Here is a 15,904-nt window from a genome sequence, read left to right on the forward strand (position 1 = left end):
CCCGTCCTCTGGGGAGAGCTCTGATTCAGGCTCGGGTCCCGCTGTGGCAGGCTCCTCCTGTTCTGCCATTTTAGAGGATGCAGACCAGGACCATTCAGACAGTGAGGATGACTCTGTGTCTGGGTCAGCGCAGGAAAAAGTGTTAGTAGGAGCACTTATCACAGCGGTGCAGGATACCCTAAAGATAGAGTATACGGTGGGGGCATCTGCAGAGGTGACGGTCCCTTTTGGGTCCCACACGCCAGTCCACACTGCTAAGGTGTCTCCATATTTAACTTATTTTGATAGGTTCATTTACAAGGAATGGGGAAGCCCACAGGGGGCCTCTTCAGTCCCGAGACGAATGGCGGTGCGTTACCCTCTTGAGGAAAGCTTCCTGAAAAAATGCACATCTCTGGTTGACCCCCCCCAGTATCCAGGTTAAATAAGGTAACCAGGATCCAGGTGAAGGGTGCCATGCTTTCAAGGACCCTGCCGACAGAAGGGCTAAGGTGGTGGCTCGGTCCATGTTTACGGTGGTCAGCATTGCGTTGTTGCACCGCGAGTTGGGGAAGCAACAGGTTTCTCCAGTCTGTGTGGAACTGGCAGACCAGTTGGTGCACGGCCTTAAGTATTTCTGTGATGCGGCCCGGCATAACGGCCCCTTTTCTTTCTAGAGCCTCCGTATCAGCAATGGTGCTGCGTTGCCTGATTTGGCTTAAGTGCTGGTCTGCACCCCAGACATCTAAGAAAGCACTGGCGGATTTGCCCTTTCAAGGTGAGACAACATTATTAAGAATGTTACTGGAGGAAAGAGTACTTTGCTCCCACAGTCCATGATAGGTAAGGAGCCACGCCGTAAGCAGGGGCCCTCGTTTCCATTCAAAAGTAGCTTTTTCGTCTGTCCAGGTTGGCAGGTAAGCATTCCCAGTCCGAAAAGGTACCCGCGGAGGGACAAAAAACGTCTCTGGTTTTCGCAAGCCGAACAAGTCTGCGAGCAAAACTGTTGCTGCATGAAGGTCCGCCCCCACCCAACTCTGAGGTGGGTGGCTGCCTTCGGGAGTTTGCAGTCCAGTGGACCTCTCTTCTTTCTGACCAGTGGGTCTGCGAACTGGTTTTGTCATGCTACAAGATAGTTTCTTTCTTGTCTGCCAAACTGATTTTATTTTATTTTTTGCCGGCTCGACAGGAGGCCCTGTCTGGGTCAGTACAGGACCTGCTGCTGCGTGGGGTGATAGTACCTGTACCGACGCTGGAAAGGTTTCAGGGATTCTACTCCAATCTGTTTGTTTGTAGTCCCAAAGAAGGAAGTGGTCCACCTGGTCCTGGATCTCAAGGCCCTCAACTGCTTCGTGAAGGTGCGAAGGTTCGGGATGGAATCGGTTCATTCCGTGGTTGCTGCACTCCATCAGGGGGATTTCTTGGTGTCTTTGGACATCAAGGATGCATACTTGCATGTCCCCATATGCATCAGCCATCAGAGGTTTCCAAAATTTGCGGTCGGGGACGAGCACTACCAATTTGTGGCACTCCCCTTTGGCCTAGCGACGGTGCCAAAGGTCTTCACCAAGGTGCTAGCCCCTTTCTGGCCAATTCTGGCATTGCTAAGACAACGAGGGATCGCAATCGTGGGTTACCTGGACGATCTCCTCCTGAGAGCAGCTTCTGCCTCAGAATTAAGGGAGGATGTGGAGATCACCATACAGGCTCTCCGGGAGTTTGGTTGGGTGTTGAACCTTCAGAAGTTGGTGTTGGTGCCGACTCAGTGCCTGGAGTACCTGGGCTTGATTCTGGACTCCTCAGGGGCGAGAGTTTTTCTCCCTTCAGACAAGCTGAAGACTCTTCACTCAGCAGTGCAGTTGTTGATGTCCCGCCGGTGGTCGTCGCTGCGTTTTTGGATGCGAGTTCAGGGTCTCATGGTAGCCACTTTTAAGGCGGTATCGTATGCTCAATTCCACACAAGTCTTGCAGAAAGAGATCCTGTCCAAATGTGACAAATCTCCAATATCTCTGGATTGTCAAATTTGGGTGAGCCAGCTAGTCAGGGATTCCCTTCTCTGGTGGCTGAGGTCTCCATCCCTTTGGTCCGTGAAGTCATTCCTTCCTCTTCATTGGACGGGGATCACAACGGACACCAGCCTGACCGGCTGGGGGGGAGTTTGGGGTGTACAGTCAGCCCAGGGTTGCTGGATGCAGGAAGAATCCCGCCTGTCAATCAATGTGCTGGATCTTCGGGTAATCAGGCGGTGCCTCTCCACATGGTCGCAGAGGCTACAGGGGCGTCCGGTCAGGATCCAGTTGGAATGCCATGGCGGTGGCGTATATGTCAACAATCAAGGAGGGACAAGGAGCTCAGCTGCAGCGCTGGAGGTCGCTCACATCCTACAGTGGGCAGAGAGGCGCATGCTGGCTCTGTCATCGGTATACATTCCGGGCATAGAAAACTGGCAGGCGGACTACCTCAGTTGTCAGCTTCTGGACCAGGGGGAATGGTCGCTGCATCCAGAAGTGTTTTTGGCTCATTTGCCTAAGGTGGGGCACGCCAGATGTGGATCTCTTGGCCTCTCGGGTCAATCTGAAGGTACGGAGGTTTGTGGCCAGGTCAAGAGATCCCTGGGTGGATGCGTTGGTGGCTCCATGGGGGCATTATCGGCTGATTTATGCCTCCCCACCCCCCCTCCCGCTCAGACTCCTACCTCGTCTGCTACGCAGAGACCGAGGGGATTCCAGTGATTCTGATTGCCCCAGATTGGGCTTGATGTCCTTGGTACGGCGACATAGTACGAATGGTGGTGGATGTTCCTTGGCGGCTGCCGTTTGTAGGAGGACCTTCTGCCGCAAGGTCTAATACTTCATCCTTTTTTACGGACGCTGGTTTTAATGGCATGGCTGTTGAAAGCCAGATGTTAAAGTGGTTGTAAACTCATTTTTTTTTACTTTTACCTACAGGAAAGCCTATAATAAGGCTTACCTGTAGGTAAAAAAAAATATCTCCTAAACCTGTACGGTTTAGGAGATATTCCCCTCGGTTTGCGCCACTGACTGCAAGGGGATTCTCGCCTTGAAAATCCGGCAGTGGCTGACCGGCCGGAATGAAATCTCCCGCACGCATGCGCGGGAGTGACGATGTCGCGGCTCCGGCCACTCACAGCGCCGGAGCCGCGATACCCGGAAGAAACGCAGAGGGAGCATGTCAGCTCCCTCGGCGTGGATCGGGCCAGATGTCGGGGCCTCATTCTAAGGTAAGTATTTCATAATGAGCTAGTATGCGGTGCATACTAGCTCATTATGCCTTTTGCTTTGCAGGTGTTAAAAAAATAAAATAAAAAAATAGCGGGTTTACTACCGCTTTAAGGGACCGAGGACTGTCGGCTTCGGTAATCTCCACTATGCTGAGGGAGCGGAAGTCCTCTTCTCAGAAGATTTATCATGGTACGTGAAAGGCCTACTTCTCCATGTGTGAGGAGATGGGGTGGCGTCCGCGTACATACTCAGTTTCCAGGATCCTGCTGTTTTTGCAGCGAGGAGGGGATCAGAAACTTGCATTAAGCACCATTAAAGAGGAAGATGGGTTTACTTCTTTATCTCCCTGCAAAGATAAAGCATAATGGGCTACTATGCATCGCATAGTAGCCCAATATGTGTCACTTACCTGGCACAGAAGCCAGCGATGTCACTGCTGTCCCCTGTAGTATGGAGCGTCCATCTTCTCACAGCATCGGAGCAGCGATGATGTCGCTCCCGAGCATGCGCACGGGAGCCGCCACTAACGGCATGCTGCTATCGGCGATAGTGCGCCGGCGCGCCACTGTCTACGGCCTGAATCTGGTGCTCTCGGTGCTTTAGACACCTCTGTTTGAAAACATTGGGGAAATCCCGTTTTTGACACTCTCTCAGAAAGTAGTCTTTCCAGTGGCCATTATATCTGCAAGGCGGGTTTCTGAGTTGGCGGCCTTGTCATGCAAGTCTCCCTACTTGATCCTCTACAAGGATAAGGCAGTGCTGCGTCTGCAGCCTTTTGTTTCTTCCAAATGTTGTTTCGGCCTTTCATCTAAATGAAGATGTGCTTCTATCCTTATGTCCTCGGCCGTCACATCCCAAACAGGTTGCTTTGCATTCTTTGGACTTGGTCCAGGCTCTGTGGGTATATTTGTCTGCTACAGCTCCTTTTTGGAGGTCGACCTCCCTGTTTGTATCAGTTGGTGGTCCGAAGAAGGGCCTGGCGGTCTCTTTGCCCACCATTTCTCGATGGATCAGACAGATCTTGGTTCAAGCTTATGCCATAAGGGGGCGGGCGCCCCCCTTTCCTGTCACGGCACATTCTACCAGGGCAATTGGTGCCTCCTGGGCTTTCCGACATCAAGCGTCCATTTCCCAGGTGTGTAAGGTGGCGACCTGGTCGTCCGTTCACACTTTCACTTAATTTTACAAGGTTGATGTGAGCGCATCTTCGGATGCGTGCTTCGGCTGCAAGGTTTTGCAGGCGGCCATTTAAAGTTGCAAGCAACTCCTCTGTTGAGGAGTTCTTTTTGTTATGGATGGAGTTTATTTTCTTTCTGTTCTGACCCCTCGTTTTTGACACTGCTTGGGGACATCCCTAAGGTCAAGATTAAAAGTGCTGTGTCCGTCAATGAATGAAAGAGAAAATTTGGATTTTTGTACTCGCCGTGAAATCCTTTTCTCTGAAGTTTATTGACGAACACAACATCCACCCCTCCTATTTATGTTTGTACTGCTTTTTGACGAACTGAGCTGCTGGTAGCAGAGGGCGCTACTGTACAGCTTTATGTGTTCTGCCTAGTCCTCTCCTAAAGGTGGCAATTTAACACGAAGGTCAAGATTTAAAGGTGCTGTGTCCGTCAATGAACTTCAGAGAAAAGGATTTTACGGTGAGTGCAAAAATCCTATTTTTATTATACTATAAATTAAAGGGGTTCACTCTGCTGACAATAGATTTTAGGTATTTTAAGTAGCCAATGGGATTTAAATGACTACAGCATTGGCTGATTGAGTAGAAACATAACTAAATGACTAATGTTCTGTTTACTCAGGTAAAATAATGCGGAGGGTCCTCAGACAGATTGCCCGGAATGAGAAAGATTTGGGAGACATATCTACACTGGCAGATCCCAGCATAGTGGAGGTCTTGTTCAGCCAACGATGTGAAGCAGCAGCATGAAGGGATTTTAAGATTTGTTACAGTGGACAATCTGTTCTATAGTCTGAATTTTCCATACCTCTTTATGTAAATATTTTAATATCCATCCATATGAAGATCCCTGCAAATCAGGATTGGCTTTCTACAAGAAGTTATCTAGGTATATCTTCAGTGTGTGCTGGCCGTGAAACCTGCCCTTGAAGAGTTTAATTGATCTTATATTTTACGTTGGCTAGGTATAACCATGGAAATTAGTTTCCTTTCGATATTTATGTTGAGCTAATGTGTTCTGCAGTCATTTAATGATTTTTAAATACTATAATATGATTATTTTATTTTAAGCTGATATATTCAGCTTTAAGCCATAATTTTTTGGTTGAATGTATTTTATTTCCAGGTAAAAAGCAGACACTAAAATGGGTTCTAATTTAAAATGACTAGTGCAAAGACAACTGGAACAAAAATGGAACATCCGTCCATAATGTTCAACTACATATCAATTTAGTTATCTACTTTTAATCTTTTTAGTGATCTACTTTTGCTCCAGTTTATTTGCACCATTCTTTTAAATCAGCCCTATATTGTAGGATGTTGGTCTTCATTTGCACAATGACCGCTTGGGTCTGAGGGGCAAAATTCAGAGCTAATGGTGCAGTTACCCTTACCAAACAATCTGATTTTACATGCAGCAAGTAACCTGATTGTTTGCTATAAGTAACCGTTAAATATTTTGTAAATTGTTCTACTTGTTAGTAAAATAGTTCAGACAGCAATGGTAGTGCAGAATATTAATTTTAAATTGCACTAGTTCAGTCTAGTGGAACTAATAAAAGATTGATTAATCAGGATGTTTGCTATGAATTACTGTACCTTTCTCTTTTGCCTTCTTAGATAAAAGGCTACTGACTTTCTGATCTTATAAACTGCATACTAAATGAATGCGAGGGTAAAGTTAATGAATGTATGAACAAAATATCACACAATTAATTTTATTGTTGCATAGTTGCCACACAAGCCTGTATGCCTCAAGCTCAATCCTATTTTTATTTTTATTTTTTCTAGCATAGTATAAAAACTGAAAAATCTGGTTGCTGCAAGCAATACCACCCTAAATCTTTCATAGTTTTACACTGTTCAGATAATTAATGTATCAATAAAGTATAACTAAACACAACATTTGAAAAAAAAAATGTGGATAGCATCGAGATGGATTAGAACTGTCAAGTTTTTATTGCTGTCTGTGCCCCCATTATGGAAATTCACCCTCTTTGTAAAATTAAACATTTTGAGTTGTGGCCAGAACAGCAACAGAGGGGACATTTTCTAACGGAGGCACAAGTCCTGGTGACAACTTGATTTTCACTCACTTCCTTTTGTGGCTATGAGACCGGAAACAAAGGGAAATGTCCCAAATAGGACACAGATGGGGAAAAATGCCTGAGCGTCAGTAGTTCTACCTTAAAGCAAAAATTTTGTGAATTACTCCAAATGAAAGGACACAAGAGTATTCAAATTAAAAAGTGATGAAACGTGTTCTGGATGGTGCTTGCAAGAATACATGTTGCAAAACCTCTCAACAGTTTGTGAAAATAAATTGCAATGCAACAAATGAACTACTATTTAATCAGAAAATCTTTGCACTGTTCATAGATTATCAAATGCAGTGAAATGTCAAAATAGTGCGATAAGGGGGGTGTAGTATCATTTCAGGGCATTGTTGGATAGTTCACTTAAAGTGTAATTACACTTTTTTGTTGATTTTTGTACATTGCAGGCATTTTAACAAACCTTGTTGCTGATTTTTTTTTTGTTCAGAAATATCTGTTTTTCACCATGCCCTTTCCAGATTGATTCCTGAATGGGAGTGTCTGGGTTCATTATCACCTGAAGTAAATGACTAAAACTACAGTGTGTGCATCCCACACACCTTAGAAATTATCTCTTTGAAAATGTATTTCATATTACAGGGGATGCCTAAAATTGTGCTTGTATCAAAATCTCTCATTCCTCATTTACTTTAAAGTGGAAGTTCAGTCAAAATCTAACTTAGGCTAAATCTGCTCCAACCCCTATTCTAAGACTATTCTATCTACCCTGTGAAAGAAAAGATGCTTATACTTGCCTATTCTGACTGCGCTCCAGTTCGGTCAGATGATCTCTCTAGCACTGGCTTCAGTAAGTAGAAGACATCTCCGACAACGTTGGCAAATGCCTGTGCTGATGTCACCCACAGGCTTACTATGGGGCATCCGTTGTTGGCTGCCTCTCCTCTACAGTGAAGCCAGCGCTGAGACTTGATAATGGGACTGGAAAAGAGCAGCTTCAGAATAGGTAAGTATAAGCATCTTTTCTTTTACAGGGTAGATGGAAAAGTCTTACCGGTAGACTAGGGATGGGAGTAGATTTAGCCTTAATTAGATTTTGACTGAACTTCCACTTTAAATAGTTTATCAAATGAAACCTACAAATGTTGCATGTTCATATTCACAGATCATACAATTTTATATGTGACCAAGTTGTATACAATATTATGTTAATATTGTTACAAATTGTATATGGGTTTCACTGCACTTCTTAAAAAGGTTTCTTCTCTGTCTGTCATTGCAATATATACTTGTGAAGCTGGTCTGGGAAAAAAATTATCTTTTTTGATTGTGGTAAATGGTTACTGACCTCCAAATGCCAAAGCATTTTTTTTTCTATTTTGGTGTTTTTCTTTCTTGTCTATCATTGCTGTTTTTTTGTTATTTTTTATATAACTGTTGGTAATGGATTGCTATGAAATATAATTGCAGTTGTGACTAGTAATAAAAGGTGCAGCTGGTGAGGAATTTCAATAGATTAGCTAGTTTGCTGTTTTCCTACAGTCCATGGTACATCTACTGGGACTACTTGATATCTTCCAACCTGTGGCATGAATTATCTGGATAAATTGCAGTGCAAATATACTGCATACATGTGGAAATGGCTCACAGCGATCTGCTTTCTGGTGGAGGAATAATTAATTGTTAAATCGAATTCACCACTGTTTGATTCGCACAGCCTTTAGACATAATTTACGAGCATTTTTAAGTTGATGCACCCAGAATGCATTTTTTTTTTTTTTTTTTTTTTTTTTTATAATATATTGTCAGATGCCAGACCTTAAGTGAAACCACTTTAGCAGTGCTTCCTCTTGGTTACTATTTAATGAGTGAGTGCAAAGAGTCATAATATCGTAGTACGGTAACCAATTAGGTGGATCAGTTTTAAAGCAGTCAGAATCATGAGACACACATTTGGATTGGTTGCTGTGCATACTGTTACTTTGCACATTATTCTTTGCTTTGCTCAATACAAGCCTTAATGTTGCAAGAAGCAGGTCAGTTTTTTTTAAATATTTTAAAAATTAATAAAAGGATGTTGGGTCTTGGTATAAATTGCTGTGTCTACTTTCAAATGTAAATCATTGTTAAATTATCTGAACTGTGTTTTTCATTGTGTTGTATATTGTATATGTTTTAAATGAATTCCACACTACCTGTACCCCTGAAATAGGTAAAGATTGTGACTTTTATATACTTGCTGCAGAGATTCTGAAGCCTTTTCGATGAGTTTAATGTGTTTTCATCAAGGCTTTCCTTTAATAAAGCACAGACTGTCTTCAGTCATTCCCACTATTGTGGACAGTATTTTTGTGATTGCGTTAAGCCTATTAAAGAAAAGATGTTATTTTCTACCATAAAGGTTGCAGACTGCCATTTTTAAAAATCAACAATATTTAAAACAAAATTGTACTTCTCAACTGCTATTGCTTTTTTATAGTTAAATTCTTACTTGCACTTGTATTCATCATAAGGTACAAGACAATGGCTTTTCAAGTCTTGATCATAGATTTATATATTGTCATCTTCAGAAGACAACACTGGCAAACAAAATTGTAGGACAGACCATATAATTTTTTGAAGATTTCCCTAAAGCAGTAATAAACTGCCATAAAAATAAAACGGGCCCCCCTGCAGGTTTAGGTCATAATGTACTAATATGCACCACAGACTTACCTGCACATGGAGCCTTCCAGCGCAGTGCTGTCCCAGCTCCCTGGTGCTGCCATCTTCTCTCGATCCTATTTCTGGGTTTGTGGGCACTGGCTGTATAAATGGTGCATGAGAGCCATGGAGCTCTGAGCCATGGATCGAACTGTACCTGGACCACACAAAATGGAAGATGTTGGGCTGGCCTGTAATGTTACCTCCACTAGTGGACTCTACTTTAAAAGCTTCATCAATTTACTTAGCACTTCACATATATGTTGAACATTCACATCAGTCCCTACGCTCAAAGAACTTACAATCTAAGATCCCTAACTCACATACATTCACATACTGGGGCCATTTTAGACAGGATCCAATTAACTTACCAGCATGTCTTTTGGAGTGTGGGAGGAAATCCATGCAGGCACAGGGAGAACATGCAAACTCTGTAGAGCATTCTACAGGTCCAGGGCAGTGGCAATCTGTATCCTGGTAAGTCAAGTCCCTGAAGACCCTTTCTACGGAGGAGAGTTTTTCCTCCTCCAAAGTGGGTATTGTAGGGAATTTCTACCTGGTGATATATAACCTGGAATGTTGCCTGTGACCTGGTGTGGTGAGTGTGGGACTTTGTCTCTTCCTGTGTGGGCCCCCCCAGGGACATCAGGCCCCTGCCTTGGGCACATTAGGGTGGGCAGCAAGAGCACCTTAGGTTGAATGAAGTGTTTCACAGGGCTACCGTGGTACTTTAGATTTGTCACAGCCATGGTCTAGTGTGTGCCATTTTAAATGGCATGTTGCCGCTATAAACATAATGTGTGCCACTTGTCAGCATCCTCTGCTGAGTCATTGTCAATAGCAACAGCATTGCTTCCTGATGAAGATAAGGAGAAGGCAGAAAGATGAGGAAGTAAAGAGGTTCAATTTGCCTCTCTTGACATAGTGATTCTTGTGGTTCCTCCCTGATAGTTTATGTATACCACCACTGTGGAGCTGTCGAAGACTGAGAACTTCTGGGAAGATAAACGGTTGCCCTTGATCTCACCCAAACTTGGTGGAGGAGTTGTACTCCTGTTTGAAGATAGTACCATTGCCATCAGCTGGACCTAGGCTCACCAGTATCGGATCCCTTCCCAAAACAAAGAAACCTACTAGGCCCTTTCTGATTCACCCTCTAGTACAGCATGTTCTGTTCAAGGACTGGCTGAGGCCAAACAAGGTGTTTCTGCCTCTCAAGAGTTTTGCGCACCATTTCCCTGTGTCACTAGTACTCAGTGTGACCTCGCACAATCTGAGAACGCTTTGTATTCCTCATTGCAGTAGCTGCAACTATCACAGTAAATATCTACTTCCACAGCAGTCCTAAATGTATGAAATATGTATACTTACATTTTTCCAAGCTAGACCAATTTAACTATGCAATAAAAAACATACCTAGAGTTCAGCTTTAAAATTGTACAGTTTGTTTTCTTTAGAAAGCAATCACAGCCCTGGTAAAAAAAAAAAAAGCCTGTCTCTTACCAAAATGCTGCAGAGAAAGCCCCCTGAAGCCAGGTACACACGATTTGTTTTTTTTCATTCAACCCCGAGTTTTAAACTGAAAAAAGCTGACCGTTTTTTTTTTTTTTTTTTTTCCGGCATGCACTTTTGACAGAATCTGTCGAGCTGATCAACATGCACAAGTAGAATGTCGGCTGTTTTGAACTGGCAAATGTCTCCCGACATTCTGCCCATTGTACGGGGCTTTACTACCTTTGTAAAAGGATTCCTCTGTTTGAAGAGGTCTGACGCCCCCCTATTGAGTCCAAGAAAGTTTGGCAATCAGCACAGCTCACACTCCCTGCTGACTGGAGAATTTTAGCTATGACTTAGCGAAGAACATATACTTTTCTTATTATACTTTTTAAAGAGCAAGGGCCACATAAGTGATTTAGTAACAGGTCGTGGGCCACAATGAAATAAAATGCTTCAGAATTTAGAATTTTTTTTTATTTTGAATAGCATACAGTGCCTTGAAACAGTATTCATACCCCTTGATATTATCCACATTTTGTCATGTTACAATCAAAAACAAATGTATTTTATTGGAATTAAACACAAAGTGGCACATAATTGTGAAATGGAAGGAAAATGATAAATGGTTTTCAACATTTTTTTACAAATGCCTGAAAAGTGTGGCGTGCATTTGTTTTCAGCCCCCTTTTACAGTGTGTATTTTAATCTCAGTATAAATACAGCTGTTCTGTGAAGCCCTCAGGTTTGTTAGAGAACCTTGGTGAAGAAACCGCAACATGAAGGCCAAGGAACACAATAGACAGGTCAGGGATAAAGTTGTGGAGAAGTGTAGCCTCCCTGGCGGTATTCCCGAGTCTGGCTCAAGGTGAGTTTTAATTACCAAAAGCGGTATTCTCGAGCCAGACTCGGGATCGCATCGCTGGATCCATGTAGGGGGTTATTTGCCTTGTCCCCTGGATCCAGCGATGTCTCCCCGCTGTGATCAGCGAGCCACCGTGTCTCGCGCAATCTGTGACAGGGCAGAGCTCCGTGCGCTGCAACCCATGGGGACTGAGTTCGGCGCCAAATTCAAAAAGTGAAAAACACAGTATGTTACAGATTACAGTACTGTATTAAATAATTGCACATCCCCTTTGTCCCTAGTGGTTTGTCCAGTGTCCTGCATGCAGTTTTATATTATAAATACTGTTCTTTATGGCAGGAAACTGGAGATTGTCTATAGCAACCAAAAAATGTCTGTTTACATCAAAAGTGGTTATAGACCAGCTAGAAAACATAAATTAGAATCACTCGCAGAATTGAGCGATAGTAACTTGTGGGGAAATTTGTCATCAAACACTAAAAGTAATGATGGCGACAACTCTGCAACTCAGCACATTTCAGTGTTTTTGATATTACATTATTGAATATTTTTTATTATTTGTTATTTATAGTTATTTATTTTTTATATATATTATAATTTGATTTCACATTTAAAATTAGACTCTTGTTTGGGTGGAATTAAGTGAATTATTTCTAAGAATTACAGGCCTACAATATAAAACGCCAAATTTCCATGCAAAATAATGGTACTGCTTTCAGCACCTAAAATCTGAAATAATCATACCGCCAGGGAGGTTAAAGCAGGGTTAGGTTTTAAAAAATATCCCAAGCTTTGAACATCTCACAGAGCACTGTTCAATCCATCATCCAAAAATGAAAAGAATATGGCACAACTAAAAAACCTACCAAGACATGGCCGTCCTCCTAACCTGACAGGCCGGGCAAGCAGATCATTTATCAGAGAAGCAGCCAAGAGGCCCATAGTAACACTGGAAGAGCTGCAGAGATCCACAGCTCAGGTGGGATAATCTGTCCACAGGTCAACCATTAGTCACGCACTCCACAAATCTGGCCTTTATGAAAGAGTGGCAAGAAGAAAGCCATAAGACGTCCTGTTTGCAGTTTGCGAGAAACCATGTGGGGAACACAGCAAACATGTGGAAAAAGGTGCTCTGGTCAGATGAGACCAAAATTGAACTTTTTGGCCTAAAAGCATAATGCTTAGTGTGGCAGAAAATTAAAGCGGTAGTAAACTCGCTGACGTGTTTTTTTTTTTTTTTTTTTTTTCTTTTCACACCTACAAGGCAAAAGGCATAATGAGCTAGTATGCACCGATTTATAGGAGGGCGCCAACTTTGAGGGATATAGTAGCACGTAATGTAGTGGACACCCCCAGGAATACAAATGAGTTTTTTTTTTTCCAGGGAGAGGGTTTTTATCCCTGTAAAAGGTGTTATGTGTGTAAAAATACAAATTTTAATGGTCAAAAATGCACAAGATTTTCGTACACTAGTACCACTTGGGCGTACACAATAAAACATTTTATTTTATGCAGAACCAAAGGAGTGGTCTATATATTGCAGTGCTTCCAGAACTTGGTTCCAGTAACTAGCCCGCAAGCACGTGCTAGCACGGGCACTAACACCCAACCTGCTTGTGTGGGGTTGTCTCGGGTCCCACATTGCTGTGTATATGTGGCAGCTCCTCCTCCTTGGCTTGGGTTTGGCCACACACACGTTTTTCCACGGCACACTAAGCGCACCGCAGATCATTTCCTGCTGGTGTCCCTCATTCTGAACTTCAAAAGTTGATAGGTATGTGTATATGTGAAAGGTGTATGCATGGTGCATGCATTCAGGGTTTCTCCCATGGCACAGGAAGGAGGGACTTCAGGGTAATAAAGGTCCATACTTGCTGCACTGCAGCATACTGTTATTGTATTTAATTACATTGCAAATCAATATAAACAAAATTTTAAGGAACACTTTCCAACTTTTGTAATACTCATGGTGTTACTCTTAAATGCAGAGGCCTATTATCCACAAGGCAACCTACTGCAGAGCCTAGGGACTGGTGGATATCCAAGGGCCCTGCTACAACCTTCAAGCTTCTGTAGTAAAGCAGTGGAATAGCACAACTGGTCAAATCTGTGCAACTGCCTGTCACTACACAAGGTTGATGTCTAATATGAGAGGCTATGCCAGCTCAGAAATGCAAATTGGACAGCTTATTTATGCCTATTGTAGTCCTTATCAATGTCAATGGAAGGGGCAGGGGAGGGGGAGCTGTTTTTTTTTGGCTAGGACCCTGTTCTGCCCCTGCTTACATGACTATGACTATCAGTCAGTCAATGCACCTGCTTTTGCTATATAAAATGTATTTTTTTCTGCTTAAAGATGTAAAATACACTCTTGTGAAAGGATGCAGTTTGAACTTAAACCATTGTAATCAGTGGAACATGCAGCCGGTGTTCAGATCAATCAGGCTTAAAAAGTTTTTATTGTCTTAGTAATTTTATAATCACACAAAATAAAAGAAGGTGGATACCCCTGAAGAGTCTATAAAGAAATAGCCTGGCAACTCACCAAGAAAATGGGTGGTGTTCCTGGAGCCAATAGTCAAGTTGGCTAAGTAATTATATCCAATGATATGTGCAACATATTTATTTGAAAACAATCTTCACTTTTTCTAATATTTTACACAACATATTCATGTCAATATTTGAAAATGCAATTTAAAAAAATATATTTAAGGGTAAACAGTTAAAGGTAAACTATGTTTAAAAAATTAGCAATATACTCTTACCGGAGTTACGCCATACAATTATAGATGCACATGATCAAGATACGTATGAAGTAGTGGCGGTGGTCATATTGAAACCAGGGAAGGATCTTGATCTCCCCGAATACCTTGAGTTGCTTACTAAGGTCATAGCCATGAGACTCTCGAAAGTGGTAGTCAAAATTGTCCACCCAGACCAATCTTGCCTTGGCCATAGAACCCCTGGCTGCTGCCATCAGAGGAGACCCTAGCATCTGTGGATTTAAACAGGGAAAGCTGAAGGACAAATTGGCATTATATGCCGATGATGCACTCCTGTGTCTGGGGGACACCTCTGACTCTTTGGAGAATCTCATGGCGTTAATACAAAGATTTGGAGCCTTTTCTGGATTCAAAATAAATTGGGACAAGTCCACATTATTGCTATTGGATCCGCTCACTGTACCCCTACCCCAGCTAGCAAAGCAGATTAAAATAGTTGATACCTTTCAGTATCTGGGCATAGTCATTCATCCCAATTTTGAGTTATAGGTTAAACTTAATTTTAATCCATTACTCTCAAAAATGTAAAGAAAAAACTGCTAGCTGGATCAAATTACCTTTATCAGTAGTAGGGCTCTGCAATCTGATAAATATGATCTGGAGTCCGCAGCTCTTATATGCGCTCCACAATGCACCCATCTGTGTCCCTATTCATGATTCAAAAAGTGCAGCACCATATTCCTTGTGCGATATGGAGGAAAAAGGTCCCTCGTATCAAGTTGGAAACCTTGCAAGCAGCTAAGGACTTGGGTGAACTGGCAGTACCAAACCCATATTATTACTACTTAGCAGAGCAATTGCAGCATTGAACAGGATGGCTAAACCCCAAGCCTTCTGACCCTATTGGGAACATTGTACACACACTGCTTTCCAGTGAAGGTTAGTGGAATGTACAGTATCTCACAAAAGTGAGTGCACCCCTCACGTTTTTGTACATTTTTTATTATATCTTTTTATGTGGCAACACAGAAGGAATTACACTTTGTTACAATGTAAAGTAGTGAGTGTACAGCTTGTATAACAGTGTAATGTAAAGTAGTGTTTGCTGTCCCCTCAAAATAACTCAACACACAGGCCTTAATCGCTAAACCGCTGGCAACAAAAGTGAAAACACCCCCGAAGTGAAAATATCCAAATTTGGTCCAAAGTGTAAAAAATTTTTTTGTGGCCACCATTATTTTCCAGCACTGCCTTAACTCTCTTGGGCATGGGGTTCACCAGAGCTTCACGGGTTGCCACTGGAGTCCTCTTGCACTCCTCCATGATGACATCACTGAGCTGGTGGATGTTAGCGACCTTGCACTCCTCCACCTTCTATTTGAGGATGGCCCACAGATGCTCAATAGGGTTAAGGCCTCCAGACATGCTTGGCCAGTCCATCACCTTTACCCTCAGCTTCTTTAGCAAGGCAGTGGTTGTCTTGGAGGTGTGTTTGGGGTCATTATCATGTTGGAATACTGCCCTGCGGCCCAGTCTCCGAAGGGGAGGGGATCAGGCTTGGCTTCAGTAGGTCACAGTACATGTTGGCATTCATGGTTTCCTCAATGAACTGTAGCTCCCCAGTGCCAGTAGCTGTCATGCAGCCCCAGACCATGAC

General features: G+C 42.9%; 1 protein-coding gene across 1 annotated transcript in view; it reads left to right on the top strand.

Annotated features, from left to right (window-relative positions):
- The window catches only part of LOC143997071 (acetyl-coenzyme A synthetase, cytoplasmic-like), a 75,452-nt gene extending 66,656 nt beyond the window's left edge, over positions 1-8,796 (top strand). Inside the window, exon 18 of the mRNA XM_077492461.1 lies at positions 5,031-8,796. Coding sequence (XP_077348587.1) covers positions 5,031-5,158 — 128 coding nt within the window. The 3' untranslated portion in view covers positions 5,159-8,796. The remainder of the gene's footprint in view (positions 1-5,030) is intronic.
- Positions 8,797-15,904: the final 7,108 nt, after the last annotated feature.

Source organism: Lithobates pipiens, unplaced genomic scaffold, assembly GCF_037356315.1.
Source record: "Lithobates pipiens isolate NorthernLeopardFrog02 unplaced genomic scaffold, aLitPip1_a1.2 Scaffold_19, whole genome shotgun sequence".
In the NCBI taxonomy this organism is placed as follows: Eukaryota; Metazoa; Chordata; class Amphibia; order Anura; family Ranidae; genus Lithobates; species Lithobates pipiens.